Source organism: Chenopodium album, chromosome 5 (assembly GCF_948465745.1).
Source record: "Chenopodium album chromosome 5, dcCheAlbu1.1, whole genome shotgun sequence".
NCBI lineage: Eukaryota > Viridiplantae > Streptophyta > Magnoliopsida > Caryophyllales > Amaranthaceae > Chenopodium > Chenopodium album.
The window spans coordinates 3,717,284-3,738,149 of record NC_137838.1 but is presented as its reverse complement, the minus strand read 5'-3'; the positions used below and the strand labels follow the sequence as shown (position 1 = coordinate 3,738,149).

The window sequence follows — 20,866 nt, the reverse complement described above, 5'->3', positions numbered from 1 at the left end:
CCTTTTGAATCTAGGTAGAGTGTTCATAAAATAACTAAGATTTTATTACATGCTTGTTATTTTAAGTAAGAATCTGAAAACACAAAAAATTATGAAAAGGTAGATACTCTAATGTGGCTTTTTAGCTGTAATAAAAAAGAAACGAAATATGCTTTAGAATTGCCATTACAAGCATTCTGATTGCAAGAAAAGTTAAATTCTAGACTTCTACCAATAGCACATAACTTGCCCTCTCTTTTCTCATAACAATTATTCCTTCCCACTTTTATTCATGAAGATCCCAAAGCCCATAAAGAAGTTCCTTTGGCCTATCCTTTTAGGAATATAAGAGAGTAAATCATTGTTATACACTTTTATCACATAGATCATGTGATACAATTATATAATTATACAATTATTTTAATGATATTTCAAGATAGAATTATGTAAAAAATTAACATTTGAATATAATCTTATTAGGGAGTTTAAAGTGTTTTATTACTCGTAAGTCTTAAGTCTTACGTGTATTAAAATGTTGTGTTGTTATTGTGTATCTAGTAAATAATCAAACAGTCTTTAAATAATATAATGAGATTTTATGAGTTTATGATGTTGAACCTTTACTCAAAATTTAACATATACCCTCCTCCTTCACTTCCTTCCATGATGGCTAGTTAGCTACCCAAACCTCTTTTCATCCTTAATTACTTTTTTACTCCCTTAGCTCTTAAATACTGTAAAAAGATTACTTAGGATACATGTTAGTGCACAAGCTAACTTTGGCTATATACGAAGTATATGTACACTGTACACACACACAATAATGTGTTACAAAAATTATATAAAAATTGAAAATATACATTGAGTTTAACACAACAAATTATTATACATTGTTAACCGATTTCTTTATTTAGTAAACATTTGAGTCAAAAGTTAATACTCTCCATATTCCATAATTAATATAATTTAACTTTCTTACTATTCATATATATATATATATGGAGCTAGTATGAGCTTTGATTATATGGAGTAGTTTATTTGTACTAATGTACTTTAAAAATAGATGTTAACTACCCTAAAATTCAATAATTATAGATATCACTATCTATTAACATTTTTTGTCAGGTGGCCCTCTTGTTTGAACGTCAAACTTTAATTTAACATATTTCATATCCATAGTTCAATTGTAATTTGAATTTTGGTAGCCCTTATAAAACCTTAACATAATCTATTTTTTCTAAAATTTATAAATTTTGAGATTATTTTTCTAGTAATAAGGTAAACAACCAAATCTTTCGTGTTTTAATTATCTTCTTAAATGCAAGCAAACTCTAAAGTCAGTACTCTACAAATTCAAGCTACCAAAAGCTCTAAAAATGAGATATATTTACCCCGTAAAACTGAGCTCAAATGGTTAAGTACACCATATTTTATAACTTTCTTCAATTTCTACTAAAACTCCGCACATGGAGAAATTGAAGTATTTAAAAACGAAGGGTGAAACCTGTTTATATTTACTGAACTGATTGAAGTTGAAATAAACTAAATTGAATTGAAATGAACTGAGATGAGATGAATATTTTATGAGAGAAGGAAATTAAAAAGCTGAAATGAAATTAAGCTGAAGTGAACTTACTCCTTAATCCATAAAATCGAGCTCGAATAGTTAACGAGCCAATTCGTCTCATAGGCCGCATTTGGACGCATTATACACACACGAAGACCCCTTAGGGTCCTAGACACACATCTTGAGTTCTGCTGGTGCATCACTGCAGTTTCAGTGTCCCTTCCACAAAACCCTCTCATTTCCAACTTCGAAGCATCCAACCACATTTTCCTTACAAACGCCACCATTTTGGAAATTTAGGGCACTGAAATCGACGAGAAACTGCTGAAGAACATCACCTTATCTAGGTAACAAGCTCAATCTCTCTCATATTCCAAAACCCTAATTTCATCAAATTGCCACTATTTTGATATTTGTAATTCAAATTTGATTTATTGGTACCGAATTGATTAATTTTTGCTCGATTTTTTATTTTCAGGGTTCGGGTTTAGTGTAATTTTTTTGGATTTGAGCTATTTGGTATTGAAATGTCTACTTTAACGAGTCACAAATTGTGCTTGAAAGATTCCATTACTTTCAGCCGTCCTCGCTCTGCTTCTCCATATGCCTGTAACAGGTACCATTTTAAAATTATTTCGATTTTTTGCTATAATGTTTATATTTATATGTTGAATATAGTGTTTATTGTTTGAGGTTTAGGAGTTTGTTTTCTTGTCAGTAATTTTTGTTTATCGTTTAATTATAAAACTATTGTTGTCCTTGGAAATGATTATTTCGTATCATAGATAGATGCCGGTGACTGGTGATAGACTACATTAGGCTTTCTTTCGGAGTTCGATTGCTATTAGCTTGGGCACCTTGATTTATGAACTTGAAACTGGGGTTCCCTTTCCCATTTTTGGGTTAGGTGTCATGTTTTGTGTTAATGATCAATATGGACCTTAGGCCTTTAGGAGATTGAGAGCATGAGGGACTTTCCCCAACTTTTTTTGGGTAAGATTATGGTTTTTGGTGGCCATTGGAGATGAGGATGACGGACAACGGGACATTTAGCAAGTGATATGGAAACATGTCAAGAGCATGATTTATAGCCTTCAATAATGGGTTTGTATGGGAGATTTTGTTTTGGTGGCTTATTTTAGATGGTCCTTTTTCGAATGCAGTTGTCATTGGAGGTTACTAAATATCCTGAAGATTCCCCCTATAGCTCAGGCAAGACTTCTCATTGGTGCTAGGAATGGGTCCATTGTGATCTCCGAGCTCTAAACTTCGGGAGTGTAGATTTTAATTTATACATCCCATGTGTTTCCAGGAATTATAATTTTTTTTGTGGAAATTGTGAGGGGCTTTTTAGCTTGTTTGGGAATAGAGATTTCTTTTACCTTGACTGAAATGTGTCGAATACATGAAACATGGAACTTTATTAATCCAAGGTAATAAGAATGCCAAGTTTAGGTCTTTATAGTGTGTAGATTGGGACCTTACCGTTTTATGCTTGGTATTTTTATGATATGAGATTATGAGCCCAAGATTCTGTTCTCTAGATTTTTTTCCCTGCTTGTAATAAAATGTTTGTTCATCATCCAACCGTTTGTCCTTTCTTTTTTCTTTTTTCCCTTGCAGAGTGTATTTTAGGTGGAGGTCCCCGCAAGCTGCTGCCGTTGCTAATTTCCATCTCCCTATGCGTAGTTATGAAGTTAAGAACAGGTAATATATCATTTTTAGTTGTAAGGGTATGTCTTGCTAAGTCTTGCCAGATAGCCTTTTTTAAAAATTTCTGAGTTTTGATTACATGTACATCTCTATTCAAGCATGTGATTCATTGAGTCTATCAGCAAGGCACAACCTAACTCTAATACATACCTCCCTCTGTTTTGAAGAAGTCAGTCAGGTATGAAATGTTTTGGAGCTTTTGGTGCACCCAGAACATGTCCCAAGTATGCTGGGCAAATTTGGTTTTACACATAATGATCTTACAACAGTCCTTGTGCATCGTTGCAAGGTCTAAGTTAGAATTTATGGGGCTTTTGTTTTAATCAATTAAGATGTATTGTCTTGTCTATCTTTTCAAAAGTACTAATAGCTTGTTTCCAAGCAACATACTTTAAGAATCTAGGGGCATATAATTTGAGAGATTGTTGATGTTCATTTGATTGGAGGTTTTAATCGTTACCTAAAGTTGTTTGATTATGGTAAATAGTGTGCCAGACTGCCAGCTAGCTTGTTTCTGATGACAATGTGGCCTGGATGTTATTCAAATTAGCTGTACAGTAGTTTAACGTTTTTGGCTGAGATAATGGGGGATTGATTTTCAAAGGAGGAAAAAAAAAAAAACTCTGTACCTGCTTGATAAGCAGTGATGGGCTGAAACAGAAAAGAAGAGTCGAAAGTAGGCTTTAAGTAATTTTTATCCTACTCTGGCCCACCATATTAATGACTAGATATTTGTAATTAGTTGGCTAGCACTCGTTAGACGGAACTGTGCAATCCTTGCTGTTGAGTCATTCATTTCTCCTGAGAAAAATGTTTTCCGGGTTACTGCGATGTAGCTCTTGTTGTCGTATAGATAATAAGATGATCTTTCGATTTGCTGAAGTAGGAGCTGGCTATCCTCAGATCATAGGACACCAGGAAAGCCAATTGCTGTTCTGTATTATTGAGTTCAATAGGCAATTGCCCCAATGAACTCTGGCATGACCAACTGTTCTAGCCCTATATGCCCATTAGTCTCCTCCTGTCTTAATTTACTCGCTTAAGTGGATGCCCAGTATCAGCTTAGTTTACTTTGCAAATGAATTTGACTTTTGTATATGCTTAATAATGTTCTTGTTATGTGGTAAAGAATCAGAACTTGATAGGATTTGGGCTAGATATATACATTTCAGTGAGGCTGGATTTTAGTGAGATACAAACATGAAGATAAACCATAAACTTAATCTTTGCTGCATGTACTGATGAATGATGAGGACAATGTTATTAAATCTGTGCTGCATGTGATGATGAATGATGAGGACATGTTACTTTTAATAAAAAGAAAAAGAAAGAGAAACAATGTGTATTTTTAAAAGCTGTGAGGTTATTGTCTCATTTTGTATCTAAAGAAGTAAATGACTATAATTACAGCATTTTCATACTCCTTCCCTTTTTACCCTTGTGAACTACAATTAAACTTTTGGATAGCTGTTGTAGTGTAGATGTATTATAATGTTAAGTTTGGTTTTAATTTCAGGACAAATGTGGATGACATTAAGGCCTTGAGACTCATTACTGCCATTAAAACCCCATATCTACCAGATGGAAGATTTGATCTTGAGGCTTATGATGCATTAGTGAACATGCAGATCAATGGGGGTGCTGAAGCTGTTATTGTTGGTGGTACAACCGGTGAAGGGCAGTTAATGAGCTGGGACGAGCACATTATGCTTATTGGTCATACTGTCAACTGTTTTGGCAGTAGAATCAAAGTGATAGGGAACACTGGCAGCAACTCAACGCGAGAAGCAATACATGCTACTGAACAGGGGTTTGCTGTTGGAATGCACGCTGCACTTCACATCAATCCTTACTATGGCAAGACTTCCAAGGAGGGTATGATTGCTCATTTTGAAAGTGTGCTCTCTATGGGGCCAGCCATTGTATACAACGTACCATCTAGAACAAGTCAAGATATTCCTCCTCAGGTGATGCATTCTCTAGCACAGAGTACTAACTTTGCTGGTGTTAAAGAATGTGTAGGTCACGAAAGAATTAAGCAATACACAGATAATAAGATTGTGGTTTGGAGTGGAAATGATGATCAGTGCCATGATTCTCGGTGGTTATATGGGGCTACTGGAGTTGTATCTGTTACTAGTAACTTAATTCCTGGCTTAATTGGGCAACTAATGTTCAAAGGGAAGAATTCATCACTTAATGCCAAGCTTATGCCTTTAATCGAGTGGCTTTTTCAGGAGCCGAACCCTATTGGCTTGAATACAGCTTTAGCTCAACTTGGAGTAGCAAGGCCAGTATTCCGCCTTCCCTATGTACCTCTTCCGCTGGAAAAGAGAATTGAATTTGTTCGTATAGTGAAGGAAATTGGGCGAGAGAACTTTGTTGGTGACAAAGATGTCCAGGTCCTTGATGATGATGATTTTATCTTGCTGGGTCGGTACTAAACTCTTTGATGTTTGTAGCAGTGCATTGTTGGTAGAATCAGGAAATGTGTGTGGAAATGGGGTTTTAGGAATATCAGCATTCTGTTTCTTCTTTCTGCTTGTTTCAGAGTTTGCTTCACTACGCTGTTAATGGTTTTTCTGTAACTTATGTAATGAGTGTCAGAATGGTAGGGGTAGATACCAAAGTTTTGTTCTTTATATTTGACTAATTTACGAGATTTTGGCATTTGCGCTTCACTGCTCCCTTCAACTTATTCCATCCCTTGGGTCTGTGGGCATGTACAACAGCACAAGCGCTGAATTCCTCCTATGCTAATAAGATATTGCTGCAAGGATACCAGTATGTCTTCTCTTACTGATTCTTTAATAGTCCAATACTCTTGAGTACTTGTATGAATTTACTAGTTTGCCACATTATCTATTCTCATATTAGTGTCTTAAGGTTAAACGAACCTATATCAAAAAGTTATTTACATTAATATGCAAAAATCACAATATAGTGCATAATTGCATTGTTTTTTTTGGACAAACATGTATATTATGAAAATGAAATGGCTAGATAATTTGAATTGGGAGGGGATAAAGGATATTGAGGTTAACGCTGGCAGGCGTGGCTCCTGGGTGGGGGTGGGTTGGCGGAGGGCGGGAGAATGTTGCTGCATTCAGGGCAATATGTTAAGGTTTTGTCTAGTTTGTGTTGGTGGCTTAATTTAAGCTGGTGCAACATAGGCGCCTGTAGGGCTGTAGCAGCTACCTCAAAACTGCATCCTTTCAAATTTGATTATGCTTAGAGTGGGGTGATAGTGGACACTGGCAAGTGACCCAAGTTGAGCTAGGTGTGTAAGGATGAGCTGTATTAGAAAAAAAAAAAATGAAGAAAAGGATAAGCTAGGAAAAAAAAAAATAATATTATCCATTTAACTACCTGGGAATCTGGCTAAATAAAAAAATACTTGTAATACAGTATAATTCTTTTTGTCCTTTTCTTTTTTGAAGCTTATTCATCTTGTCCTTCCCAGCTATATATATTTCTTTCTAAATCCCTTTTCTTTTTGAATTTGTGGATAATTTCTAGCCTTGATTTGCTCATTTTATTTTTTGTTGATATAAAAAGTGTTGGAATTGAGCGAATTGCCACATTAATTACTAGTAGATTGTATCTTCAGCTAGAATTGGTTATTGATATCATTGCTGATCAGTGATCACAAATTCACAATTCATAATACATGGTATTCTATTTTATTTTAACATCCAGCGAACTTAAGTAGGTTTCTTGTATCCTTTTGTTCCTTCATACTCTAACTCCAATCTGAAGTCTTGTCCTATGGGCATCCCTAGATCAGAAATTTCTGAGACAACAAAACCCCCCTGGTTGTCGGAACTCGATCTTAGTCGTAACCCTTTGTTTTTCTTTGTTACTCCAGCACCCATCTGTACTGTATATTCCTTTACCTTAACTCTTCTTTTGAGACCTAGAATGGTTATTTTATCCAAGACCAATCTCTGGCTCATTGCATATCCACTATGCACAACTTGGGATGAGATTGTGCCATTGTTTGTCCCTGATTCTGCTAAAAAGCTCACCAAGCTCCATCTTTCACTCTCGCCTCCCATATTCATTTCAACCCCGTCATCTAAGAAAAGCTCCCCGGTGCTGGCTGCATGATCGCTCATAACTACCAGGAGATGGAAAGGTGTGCTCCGTGCAGCTTGAGTTGTCATGGCTTCTCCTTGCATAGCCACAATATTACCTGATATAGATCACAGGGAAAATAGGTTAGGTAGAGGAAAATCTGATCAACCTGTCCCAAACCCCCACAAATCTATATATGATGATCTCGAAAATACACAGAAGTTGGTACAAAAGGACATTTTAGAATTGAAAATTAGATTGACCTATCCAAACATAACTCGACCGACTCAGTCACATATGGAATTTACAGACCCTGTTAATAGTTGGGGGATTCATACTGATCCTGAGTTTCAGTCATATTACCTTCATGGATGTGAACATTGATATCGTTAGGAGGTGCACTGAGATTAATATTGCTTCCTGATGATACACTCACTGAAGAAGTGTAGTTGAAAAGATTGAACCAGTTTCCTCTTGGGAAATATGCATTAACAGATACTGCTCCAGGTTCTAGAACAGGCGAAACCATGATTCCTCTTCCGATGAGGAACTGTGAGCTAATTCCATAAGTTGCGATGTCCTCTGGAAAGGTAAAGAACAGAGGTCGCGCAATTGGGGTTCCGCTCAAGTTGGCCTCATACATCAATGTGTAGAAGTAGGGGAGGAGCTGGTAGCGGAGTCCCAACACTTTCCTTGCTGTAGTGGCAACTGATTCCCATCTATAGAGCTCCTGATAAGTAGAATCACGAGTTGAATGATCCCTCGAAAAGGGGTAGAAGGCTCCCAGCTGCATTTAAACAAACACTTCTTATAAGTAACCTAGTTGGCTAACACTACAATATGAAGTTAAGAATACAATGCAGAATACTAGCTTCATTCCTTCAATAAAAACCCATTATCTGGTCATACTAGCTGTCTAGCCCCAATCCGAACTTTTTACCCCTTATCTGAACTTAATTGAGATGTGTGAATTTTATTGGTGTAGCAATTAGAACTTATTGAATATTATTGTATCAACTTCCTAGCCCTTATGTGAGCTTTAGTATTGAAAGTGAAAAGAATAAAATCTCTGACATACTCTGAAGATCCAAAAGTATCAGTGATATACCTGTATCCATCGACGACAAAGCTCTTCTGTTGTATTTTCAGCAAAACCACATATATCTGCTCCAATCATTGGCATCCCAAATAGTCCAAAGCTTAACATAGTTGGAATAGAATACCTCAAATCATCCCATCTCGCGGCATTATCTCCAGTCCAGTGTGCAGTATACTTCCCAGAGCCAGCAAATGTTGACCTCGAAAGTAGAAATGGCCTTTCCTTGCTGGTTGTAACGAGTGCTTCACGAGTGGCTTGAGATTCAAGAAAACCATAGAGGTTATGAACATTATAGTCCGTAACATTACCATAATGCATAGCTGTTGCTGGAATAGTCTTGCTTATAATGGGTACGCGACCTCCAGAATTATTGATCTTATATGGTGGATCATCAAGGGAAGACCCAGGGGTTGGTGCAGAAGTTATAAAGTTCGAAGCTTCATTCATGTCAATCCAGATGCCATCAAATGGAATAATATCTCGAAACCTCTTAATCTCATCAATCCAGAAATTTTTTGCAGCAGGATTCAGAAAATCAGGGAAGTAAACTGGTCCTGGCCAAACAGTTCCTAGGTAAGGCTTACCATCGCGCTTGATGAAGACATCAGCTTGCATCCCTCTGATGAGAGTTCCGTATGACTTATTTGTATTGATCCCTGTCATAAAAAACAGAACAAAACTTGGCAGATTAAAAGCTTGTGGAAGACCTGTAAACTTTCAGACAACAAAGATTCTGATAAAATCAGTCTGCTGCTGAAGTGCTGAGTTTGTCAGTTGAATTACCAGGATCCAAGATTGGAACATATCTTTGGCCGTTCTTGTGGAGTTTACTAACAAATTGCTGCATCTTGTCCTGAGGGAAGTTTACAGGATCTAGCGTAAAATCTTTGTAGGCGTCCATGTAATCTATATCAGTCCACATTACATCCAAAGGGATCTTAGCTTCTGCATACTTATCTACCACGGAATTGATCTCGTTTACATCATGATAACCCCACCGGCATTGGTGAAAACCTGAAATGTGAGAAGATTGCAAATATGTATGCTTAGTTCCCTTCAATTCATTTGCTGTTGTCAGAACTCAGAAGCAAAGTAGAGTTTGGAAGATTATAAAGTCACATTATCAAATATCATAGCAAACCTTTCATTACAGACGATGTACGTAATATACAAGAATAAGCAAGAATTTTGGATGAGTGAATGGATTACCGAAAGCCCAATAAGGCATTGGAGCAGGGCGGCCGATGAGTTTAGTGTACTGATCCACAACCGCGGCTGGTGTTGGACCAGCAAAGACGTAAAGGTCAATAATACCTCCAATCACCTTGTAAGTAATTCTATCACCAGTGTACTCAACATCCATCCCATTGCTATTCATCAGGAAAACTCCATGTGTGGAACCTACTGCCGGTGAAGACCGAACATCCATATAAAATGGGTGAGACCCATACAAGTTAAGGTCCCTATTGAAGCTAGCAATGTCTGCATTCCAGAGAGTGAGAGTCTGGCTATGAGCCAGCTGAAAGTCAGGCTTAGTGTGCTCTCCAAGACCATAGAGGTGAGCCTGTTGGGCTGGGAGGGAGGAGGAGAGTTGGAGGTACTGATCCTTGAAGACGAGGAAGGTGTTGGGATTGGATTGGATGGGAGTGGTGTCGAAGAGGATGTCGTGGTTGGATTTACGGGAGACTGAAAAACCGAAGGGGGAGGAGTGGGAAAGAGTGAAGGTAAGGTCTGAGTGAGGGTGGGAGAGGACTGTGATGTTGGATTGGTTTTGGTGTTGAAGGGTGGAAAATAGCGGTGGAGATGTTGGAGGGGGTGGGCGTGGGACGACGTCGTTGGGGATCTCCCATCTATGGTTGTTCGCGTCAGTGATTCGGATCCTCAAGGTGTCATCCTCCTCTAAGCTGCAAGGTGAGTTTGGGAGGTTAGCTTAGCCTGGAATCAGAACAAGCTGATATAAGAAATTATACAGTATATATTGTTGTGAAAATGTATAATTAATATTAATACTAATATAATGAATATAATTGGAATGAAATAAAATAATCAATCGAATAAATGAGTGCTACGTGTATTTTATTGCATATTATAAAGAAGAATTTCACATTTATATACTAACAACGACTTGAGTGTTACTCTATATTTGTTATTTTCGCTCTTACTGATTAAAAATTAGGAGCGTTGCATTTTAATTTCCTAGAGGATTAGTGGCTCTATTTTATTATAAATGGTTGCAATAGATTAATAAAAAAAAGAACAGAAAAAATAGGTCTGAATACCTGGCAGTGAGGCCAAGTAACTTAACATCAGTGCCATAAACAGAGGAATTTCTGATAAGCTGCAACAAAGCACTCAATGACTTTCCAGAAGTATCATCAACCTTTGCATACTTAACCTCATATCCATACCCTATCATTTCATCATTTTTATGTTCTGATGCAGTTGCTCCTACGACCGTCATGCTCAACACTAGCAGTAACACTACTGCTAGTGTCGAGCAGGCGAGTTGCGGCGACACCTTAGACCGTGCCATATGCCTATTTGGCTGCTCCCTTCCTCTACGATGAATATATCTAGTTTTGGAGAACAGAAAGACCAATACTGAATGATTCTTTCTGAAAACAAAGTAAATTTATAAGGAGTTGTGCTAATACAATTGGTAACAACTACTGTATGAACTATCTAGTCACAAATTTCAAGAATTGGCCCTCATTTCAAGCTTATTTTCACAAAAACAATAATAATCGAGATACAACAAAAGCCACCATATCATCAGATCATAGTCATCAGATATGGGTACTTTTTGGATTTACTATAATTAAATTGATGAATAAATAAGCAATCTGTTTTAAAAAAAGTACTCTACTATAATTAGCTGAATGAACAATAAACAATTTTAGCCATATTCAGAAAATGACAAGATAAAAGTAAATATTGTTATGGTTTGTTATAACTTTAATACAATTGTGATGATGCAAAGTTATTGAGTTATTTAATTATTTATAATTCTAATTTAATTGAAAAAAAGTACTAGTAAATGGCTTGTCTGGTCAACTTTGAGTGCAAATTCCAATTGGTGATAAGCTCTTTTGACTACTACGCACAACACCCAATTAAATAGCAACACATGTCACAGATTGGCCCACAAGCCCACTAATATCAATGGTATCCAATAGGCCCAATGGATTTTTTTTTTTTTTTTTTTTTTTTTTTTTTTTTTTTTTTTTTTTTTGGTAATTGGCATGCTTAATGGACCATAGACCCACAAATCCACAATGTGGTAGTGAAAGAATAGCGGGAACCCAGCACTATAAGAGTCTGTTCTTATACGATTATTTCAGTTCAGTTCAGCTCCTAATTTTCTTCTCTTATAAAATATTCATTTTAGTTCAGCTCAGTTCTAAAAAGTTCAGTTCAGTTCAATTCAGTTCAGCTGATTTCAGTCAATGAGAACAAGCCCTAAGTCTATAATCGATTGGGAATTTACTAATTTAGGCTTAAGGCCAAGAAAAACTATCATCAGACCAGTTAATAAATTCTAGAATTGGTTAAACAAACCATATCAAATTAAAGTTGGGTTGCGTTAAGCAGTTTTATTTTTCACAATAAAATTTTTCTTAAAAAAAAAAAAAACCTTCATATAACTATGGTATTAGAATTGAAAATTTCTATTTCTAACATCATGGTTTTATATACACTTTTAATACCTCCTACCTTAAAAAATGTGAAGACATAAAATTTTGCTTGTAAACCTTTAATTAGCTTAGTCCCTTTATGTTTGCCCCAACCTTAAATTAGTTTCTATAGTGTACTTACTTCATCACTTATTAATATTTTGATAGAAAATAATAGTGGGTCCAAAATACCCTTTTTGAAAGGAAAATAGTGGTCCTTATATAATGTGAAGTAAAATAAAAACTTCATCTCAAAAAGAAAAGTAGAGCAAAAATTAAGGACGGAGGGAATAGCAGGATAAGTCTCATATATACCTTATATCATTCAATTTTAAAAAAGATTTATTACAATTTTACTTCCACATCCACAAATTAATAATAATGATTCAAGAAATCTGACAACTTTTTCATAATTTCATAAAAAATACACCATAGGATTTGCTTTAAAAGTGATAAACAAATGACATTATTATATATATATATATATCTATTAATTCGTATAAGATTACAATTTCCAACCACACCATTCTTGCTAAAGGGATGCAAATATCTTCTCCCTAATACTTACTCGTACTACATAATAGCATGAAGATCTCACATGCATGTAATAATCAAAATCAGAAATGTGACACAACTTAACTTATTATTGATGAATATATATACATATGATGATTTTAATATAAACCCAATATAGCAAACAACAATAAAACTTACTTGGAAATGGATCGCCTTGAAGAAAACCTCGTTTCGACGAAAATGTCATATATAGAATACTGCTGTTGTATGTGTAATTGCTACGTACAGTTGCTAGGCTGCTTATATAGTAGGAAAAGGGACGCAAGTAAAGCCCACGGTATTGAAATACATTGTTGCTTGATATCGTACAAATGGAGTAGTGGTATTTAGGTGCGTATGTATTTAGGTTGGAAGAAATCGAAATTGGCCTCTAGTGATTAGTGAAGCTGGAAATGTGTAAAGCATTCTACAATGGAGTGCAAGCAATGTCTCGATCAGTAAATGGGATATGCCAAGATTAAATCCCAAAATCTGTATAAAAGCATTTTTTTTTTATTTTGGAATATTTCAAAATAACCTTCCGTCTCATATCTATGTACCATTTTATATACTTCTTTCCCTTTTCAATATACTTGTTTGATCATGAATAACTGTGTCAATGTATTACTAATAATAAAATGAAATTAATATTTGGAAATTTATCAGAAAAATCTTTTTAAGTGGTTAATTTAGTTACAAAGGTCCTTATATAAAAAAGTGACAAATAAGGTTATTTTATCACACTTAGGTTATGGTCGTTTGACCGAATTCCGGTCATTGACTTATTATTATTATTATTATTATTATTATTTTTTATTTATTTATTTTTTTTTAAATTTCGGCCAAATCAACCTTCAAAAATTTCTCTCTTTTCTCCTTTTCCCTCCAACTCAACTCTTATTTCTCCTTTATCCCTCCTCTCTGCGAACCCTAATTATTAAGAAACATCAATTCAACAATATTCGAATTTAGTCCGTCCCATTAAAATTAAAGAAATTTGAATCACATATTCACATCAAGTGAAAACTTTGTTGTTAATATAATGTGGGTTGAATATAATAATCCCGAAAAAGTGGGAAAAGAATTTTTAAAAAAGAATTTTTAAATGTATTTTTGGTTGGAAAAAAAGTCACTGACCGGAATCCGGTTAAAGGACCCTATTTACAACTCACTTGTGATAAAAGGACCTTATTTGCCGCAATTTTTTTTAATACAAAGACCTTTACCATAAAGTCGACCTCTTAAAATGACCTTTTTGACCATTTTTCCTTAATATTTCACGAAATATATATTTAAATGAAGATAACAATATTTATATTGAGAATAATTTACGGTTAAAATTTAAAATTTGACCTTCAATGGAGAAGCATGCATACCATTAGACTATTAGAGGATTGGAAGAAAGTCTGATTATTCTTTACATTAGTAGTCCTTCTCATCATGTAAAATTTATATTTTTGCTCTTTTTAGACGGTATTTTTTAATTTATAATAGCATTAAGTGAGATATAATCTTTACAAATATTGTTAACTTAAGAATTCTGTAGTGGATACAATCATCAATTAACCTATACTAAAAGCGAATCTACAATAACACTTGTCACAATGTCATTAATAATTTTCCCTCCTTTTTGCACTTTTTTTTTTTTTTTTTTTTTTTTTTTTTTTTTTTTTTGCCAAATTTTAATGACTTCCATTTTATAAGCTACAATAATACTTATTTCTATTTTGAAAACATATCTAATCCAATCATACTCAATTAATATATATATTTTTTAACATATATTCTATATACTATTAATCTTTTCGTTACAAATTTACAAACATAGATTAAAAATAAGGTATTGAAATATATCATTGTCCAAGATTATTATAATATTAAGGAGTATCAATTTTTTCCTCCAAGGGGTGTCCGTTCGGTTTTCGGTTTGGATTTAGTCCAAATCCGATCCAATCCGAAATATAATTCGGTTTTCAATTTTCCAATCCGATCCGATCCGAATTTCTCTCTTGATCCAATCCGATCCGAATTTCTCTCTTGATCCAATCCGATCCAATCCGAATTAAAATTCGGTTATTTGGATCCGATCTGAAAATCCGAATTATAATACATTATTTTTTAGCGTCTAATACAATTATAAAAATAAAGCTTTACTATAAATAAAAGTCTTCAAAATCACGATTAAAATAAATAGTTCAACGTCAATTCAGTCATTAATTAATTAATACAAAGTCTCTCTAATTTATTTTATGTAGTAGTAAGTATTTGAGCTAAACTTCAAAATATACAGAAATCCATATTTATACAAGCTTAATTTTATAATTCGGATTTCGGTTTGAATTGGATCCAATTAGGGTCAATCCAATCCAATCCGAAAATTCGAATTTCCAAAAAATCTCAATCTTATCCGATCCGATTTAAAGTTTGGATCCGATCCGAATTGATAATTCGGTTTGGATTGGATTGGATTTCGGTTTTTATCCGAATTATGGACACCCCTAATCATTTGGCAATAAAATTTATTTTAATTAAAAATAGAAAAATCAGTTTGGTAGCGTAATTTGTATGAATCTTAAAATTATACACAACGTCTATACAAACAACTGAACAAAATTATTTTATTATATTATACTCCCTCCGTTTTTTATAGACTAGAATTGGATTTGCACATTTGCCGAGACACAACTTTAATTATCAACATATTTTATTAGAGATTATTAAATATATATATATATATATATATATATATATATATATATATATATATATATATAAGCAGACAATATGACAAATCCAACAACATATTATATTATCATATTTATATTGTATATTGATAAAATAAATTAAGTAAATGATGACACATGAATAGTGTAAAATATTTTTGTAATACCCCTAATTTTTGGAAATATTTTCTTAATTAGTAATTTCTTTAATTAATTGAAATAATTAAATATTTCTAAATTATGATCTTGGTCGGTCCATACTTTATTAATTACCGTTATATTCCGTTTTTAATTTTATTTTCCGGATTTTATCTTAATAATACTCAACAACTTTAGCTTAATTATTATCTCATGAATTACAACAAATCTTAGTTTTGATATTATCTATATATTTTAACTTGATTTAATTATCAAATCTAATTATTTTATTTATTTAAGAATGATTTTCGTTTTTTATTTAGAAAAAAAAAAAAAAAAAAAAAAGAAATGAAAGGGCCGTGAGTTTTGAGTAGTTATGAAGCCATTGTTATCATTATCCTATTTTAAATTAAATCCCTTAATTTCTCTTAATTTATCTTAACCATATTAGCATCTATCCTACTTCCATCCCTAATCATTTCCATTGTATTTTCCCACATGAATTAACCTAGACTAAATTTTACTCATATTCATTTAACAAACTTACATTTATCATGTTCCCATACTTATCTCAACCCTCCTTTAACTCTATCTTACTACCCCTTAAACACTATAAATAGACCCTCAACACTTCACAAATTCCTCACACCAAAAATCAGAAAACTCTTTTCTCTACTCTCAATCTCAAGCCCTCCTCTATTCCTTTCTTGTGCTCAACCAAACCACCATTTCTCCCAACCATACACTACTCTTCTCTCGTCAACAACTTGTGCTGACCCATATTAATATCGTTGCCGCAAGCTAAGGTGCTACGCACCCTTCTACTTATTATAACTTGATTTTTTTTTATGTATCCATAATACTACTATTTTTTTTTTTTACTACTACCCTAAAGATAATACTATTATACTTTTATTAATGTTATAGTTTTAATGTACAAATTATACGTACTAAGAATCATCATTTTAAAGGATTGGTTTATAAGTTAATAGTTTGGTAGTTCATGCACTAGTGGAGTATTATTTATAGTTTTGTGTTAATTTTGTTAACCTTATATTAATTAAGGTTATTTTAATTGTGTAGGAGGAGTCCCTCGATCGTGGTCAAGTTTAGTGATCGTACCTTAATTGTTCTCGTGATCAAGGTACGTATAGGTGGCTAGGCCCTTGATACAATGCGTGTTTTGGTAAATGTTTGTTTGGATGATTGTTTGAGTAAACATATGAATTTTTAAGTTAACGATTTTCATAATAAGTTGAAATATATAATTTCACGATTTAACGGTTTAATCTTTAAAAGTGTTGATCTATTTAATAAAAGTTGTTGATTTATAAATTACTTGATTCAATTAATTTGCAGCTCATTATGGGCCTGAGTATTTGGTATTTTAATTGTCCCTCTACCCGGGACTGGTTAAGTAAGACCATGAGCTTTGTATGATCTGGTCTTTCCTCGAGTATAGTATAACTTGCTTGGGGGGTGTGCACACTTAGGTGAGGAAAATTGGTTTAGGAATATATCAAAAATTGAGAAGTTTATAAATTGAAAATCTATTGGTTTGGAAAGCTTTTATTGATGAATATTACTACCCTTGGAAGGTTTAATTATTTTTGGAAAGTTTAATTTTGGAAATTGACTTGTGACAATTAAATTTAATGGGTTATTTCAAAAGTATGTTTGTCTAATAAAAGTATTTACATGCCTTGCACTTACACGTACTTAGCGTTTTTGCTAATCTGTTTTCCTTTTTGTTTTGGTTTCAGGTGTGAAGTTGTTCGTGCGCATACTAGAGTCGGGATTGGGATCACATAGTTAGGAATTAATTTTATTTATGGACAAGTTTTTATTAGTTTATTTTGAAACAGTTATTATGGTTACTCCTATTATTAATAAAAGTTAGTTATTTTTCCGCTGCAATTTGAGTAATTAATTAAGCCTTACGTTTTCACGTGGCGGTAATACGCCCAAGTCTATCTCTACAGTATTTGTATACGTATAAATATAGTATTTACGTAGAGGGAGATTTGGGGGTGTTACAATTTTAACTCAACATATATTGAAAACTTCAATCTAATTACTCTACACATTTTATGCAATATGATTATTAAAATTAAAATAAAAACCGCTACTACTCACTATGAATATATTTTTTAAAAATTGATTACGGAATACTAATTATCCTAAAGTAATATAAAATCAACTAAATTTTCATTTAATGTCGGTCAAAGTGTGTCAACAAAAATATAAGGACGAATGTATATGAGTTCGTATATGGGTACTAACTTTTTTTTTAAAGACATATACGGGTACTAACCTAAGCTTATAATTTCATTTTCTTATATTAAACCTAATAGCTTCTAAATTTCTATTACTAAATTATTTTTTTATAAAATAATTCAAAATAATAACCTTTACGCATTTGGTATAAATTAAAATTCAAGTTATTTGTCTCAAATATTTTTTTTTGAATAAATTATTGTTAATTTAACAACCAAACTTATTCCCCTCAGAAGAAAATCTTTATAATTTTTATTGTAAAGTTAATTATAATCGTGCATGGCATGAAACTTAACCTAGTTTCAAAGTAAAGACTTTTTATTTGTTATATACACTTTACTTGAAGATGATAAAAATAATGGTAATTAACTAATCATACTAATCACATGGAGACATTATCTACCAATTCAATCTGGCATATTTTACCGATTAAACAAATGCTCATTGTATATTGGTAAATGGTAATAAACTAATAAAGTAATAATACAACCCTGATGCTTACATATACTACGTATAATCCATTTTTGTTTTTTTTAATTGGAATTGATTTAGGAATGCATGGGAGGTTTAACTAATGTTTGTTTTTATTTTTATTTATTTATGGAATCTTTAACTTAAAATTTTTTCTCTAGGTCCTTAATTGAGGTACCACAATTTTGCGTTAGTGGTTGTGTACTTGTAAGAGTGAGTTAGGAATAAGCTTGATAGCTAGTACTCCATTATGTACATGTGTTCATTGGAAGTTCGAAACATCTATACTATATATTAAAAGGCGTTCCTATAGAATTTAGGTGGCACGTGGCGATCTCCTCAAGGCATTCCTAAAGAAGTTTAGGTGTCACGTGGCGCTTTCCTCATTTAATCTAATTTTCACTCCATGTCTAAAAACATGGTTCTTATAAGATTTGAACCAACAACCTCAAGTTTAAATTTCAACGTGTTAGCCACTAAGCTAATACCATATTACATGTCATTCAATCAAAAATAAATATTAATAAAGATTTTTATCATAAATATAATGCAGTAACTCGGGGCATTGCCCGGGCCTAACACTAGTTACATTTGAAAAGAAAAGTCAGTAAGTCATGAACCAAAACAAACGGTGAGAAGACTTTGAAATTCAATGTTGTCATGAACCAAATCAAACGGCAAGACGACTTTGAAAAGTCAGTAGGCACACACATCATAGGATTAGACCAGTCAATCGGGTCGGAGTCGGGCCACTTCGGGTCATGGTCATTTTGGTCGGGTCACTTTAGATCACAGGCCAAGAATTGTTCAATTCTAATTTAATTAAATTTTGCCTACTTTTTAAAAATACTTGATTTTTCAAACTTCTTTGGTATTTATTTTCAAATGCAGTAGTCAAACATTTTCACCGGGATGCCCCAATTTCTCATACTTCCTCCTTGTTTTTTTAATTGTTACACTTTGACCGGCACAGAGTTTTAGGCAATTTAATTGACTTAAATAAAATAAGAGGTAAGTGGGGTAGTTGGAGTATTAAAAAATTGTAAAAGAAAGATAGTGAGGTTAATAATTTATTAAAAAGTAATGAATGTGAGAGGAAAGATATAATAAAAAAGTAGTAGTGGATTTGGGTGGGGACCATGAGAGAAGAGATATATAATATTTTAATGTAACTTTTTGCCAAAAAAGGAAGTGTAACACTTAAAAAAACACGGCCGGAAATGAAAAGTGTAACACTTAAAAAAACACGGAAAGAGTAGTGAGAAACAAAACAAAATTTGTTTCTTTGTTAGGAATATTAGGAAAATATTTATCTCATATCTTTTACATATTTATCGTATATTTAGTTTCCTAGTTTATAGGTATAATTATCTTGAGATATCTTTTGATATTCCTTAGGAAACTATGTACTATATATGATGAATGAATGAATGAGGGTCTCTAAACTATCTCTTGGAAAACCAAAAAGCAGAAAACTGTAGCTACTAATTCTGCAGATGCGGATTATCGCTCTATGGCCATTATTACTCATGAGTTGAAGTAGTCTTGGCAAACAGGTCATTCGGGTCGGGTTCGGGTCGGGTCAAGTTCGGGTCATCAAATGTTCGGGTCGGGTTCGGGTCGAGTCGGGTCGACTCAGGTTTCGAGTCAAATTCAGATCAGCACTTCGGGTCAAGTTCGGGTCAGGTCAAGTTCGGGTCGGGTTAAGTTCGGGTCGAGTCTTTTCGGGTCGGGTCAATATTTAAGCTCAATTTTCGGGTCAATTTTGAGTCGGGTCAATTTCGGGTCGAGTCAACTCAGGTTGGGTCTATTCGGGTCAAGTTTGTGTTGGGTCACCAAAATAAATTCACTTAAAAAAAAATAGTTGGAAAAATAAAGTAAAATCGTTAAAAAAAAAAAATCGTGAGTACCTATTACTTAGAAAATAAAGAAGCCTTAAAACAAGTAGTTCACCATTTCATCCTATTCTCTTATTATTTGGGTCAATTCGGGTTAAAATTGGGTCGGGTCACTTCGGGTTTCGGGTCATTTCGGGTCGGGTCAAGTTCGGGTCAGGTCATTCGAGTCGGGTCATTTCGGGTCATCGGGTCATGTTCGGGTCAACTCCATTTCGGGTCGGGTTCAGGTCGAGTCAGGTTAGTTCGAGTTCGGGTCATTTTCGGGTCAATGATTTCGGGTCAACTTCAGGTTACGGGTCGGGTCATTCGGGTCGGGTCAATCGGGTCGGGTCAGGATTGCCAGGTCTAAGTTGAAGTGGTTAAAAGGGCTCCTTAAAAGCTTGGGTGTGCAACATCCTAAGACTATCAAACTATTTTGTGATAGTCAGTCTGCTTTGCACATTGCAAAGAATCCGGTTTTCCATGAACGAACAAAGCATATTGAAGTTGACTGTCACTTCGTTCGAGATGCTATTACAGAAGGGTTAATCAATCCATCCTATGTTCCTGCCTATGAGCAATTGGCCGACATTTTCACAAAAGCACTCGGCAAATCGCAGTTTGATCTTTTTCTTAGCAAAGTTGGGCATCTTCAATCCATCCGCTCCAACTTGAGGGGGGGGGGGGGAGGTGTTAGGAATATTAGGAAAATATTT

The 20,866-nt window shown here is 33.9% G+C and overlaps 2 protein-coding genes across 2 annotated transcripts; one reads left to right on the top strand and one right to left on the bottom strand.

Moving 5' to 3' along the window:
• Nucleotides 1–1,684: 1,684 nt before the first annotated feature.
• Nucleotides 1,685–5,940, top strand: LOC145631563 (4-hydroxy-tetrahydrodipicolinate synthase, chloroplastic-like). The gene is made up of 4 exons (XM_081683673.1): nucleotides 1,685–1,893; nucleotides 2,025–2,162; nucleotides 3,170–3,253; nucleotides 4,776–5,940. The coding sequence occupies exons 2-4, from the start codon at nucleotides 2,074–2,076 to the stop codon at nucleotides 5,701–5,703; spliced, it is 1,101 nt and encodes a 366-aa protein (XP_081539799.1). The 5' UTR covers nucleotides 1,685–1,893; nucleotides 2,025–2,073; the 3' UTR covers nucleotides 5,704–5,940.
• A 651-nt stretch (nucleotides 5,941–6,591) lies between these two features.
• Nucleotides 6,592–11,383, bottom strand: LOC145631562 (alpha-glucosidase-like). The gene is made up of 6 exons (XM_081683672.1): nucleotides 10,715–11,383; nucleotides 9,645–10,339; nucleotides 9,219–9,449; nucleotides 8,445–9,091; nucleotides 7,700–8,123; nucleotides 6,592–7,454 (listed from the first exon to the last, which is right to left on the bottom strand). Exons 1-6 carry the CDS (start codon nucleotides 10,966–10,968, stop codon nucleotides 6,964–6,966), a joined length of 2,742 nt encoding a protein of 913 aa, XP_081539798.1. The 5' UTR covers nucleotides 10,969–11,383; the 3' UTR covers nucleotides 6,592–6,963.
• Nucleotides 11,384–20,866: the final 9,483 nt, after the last annotated feature.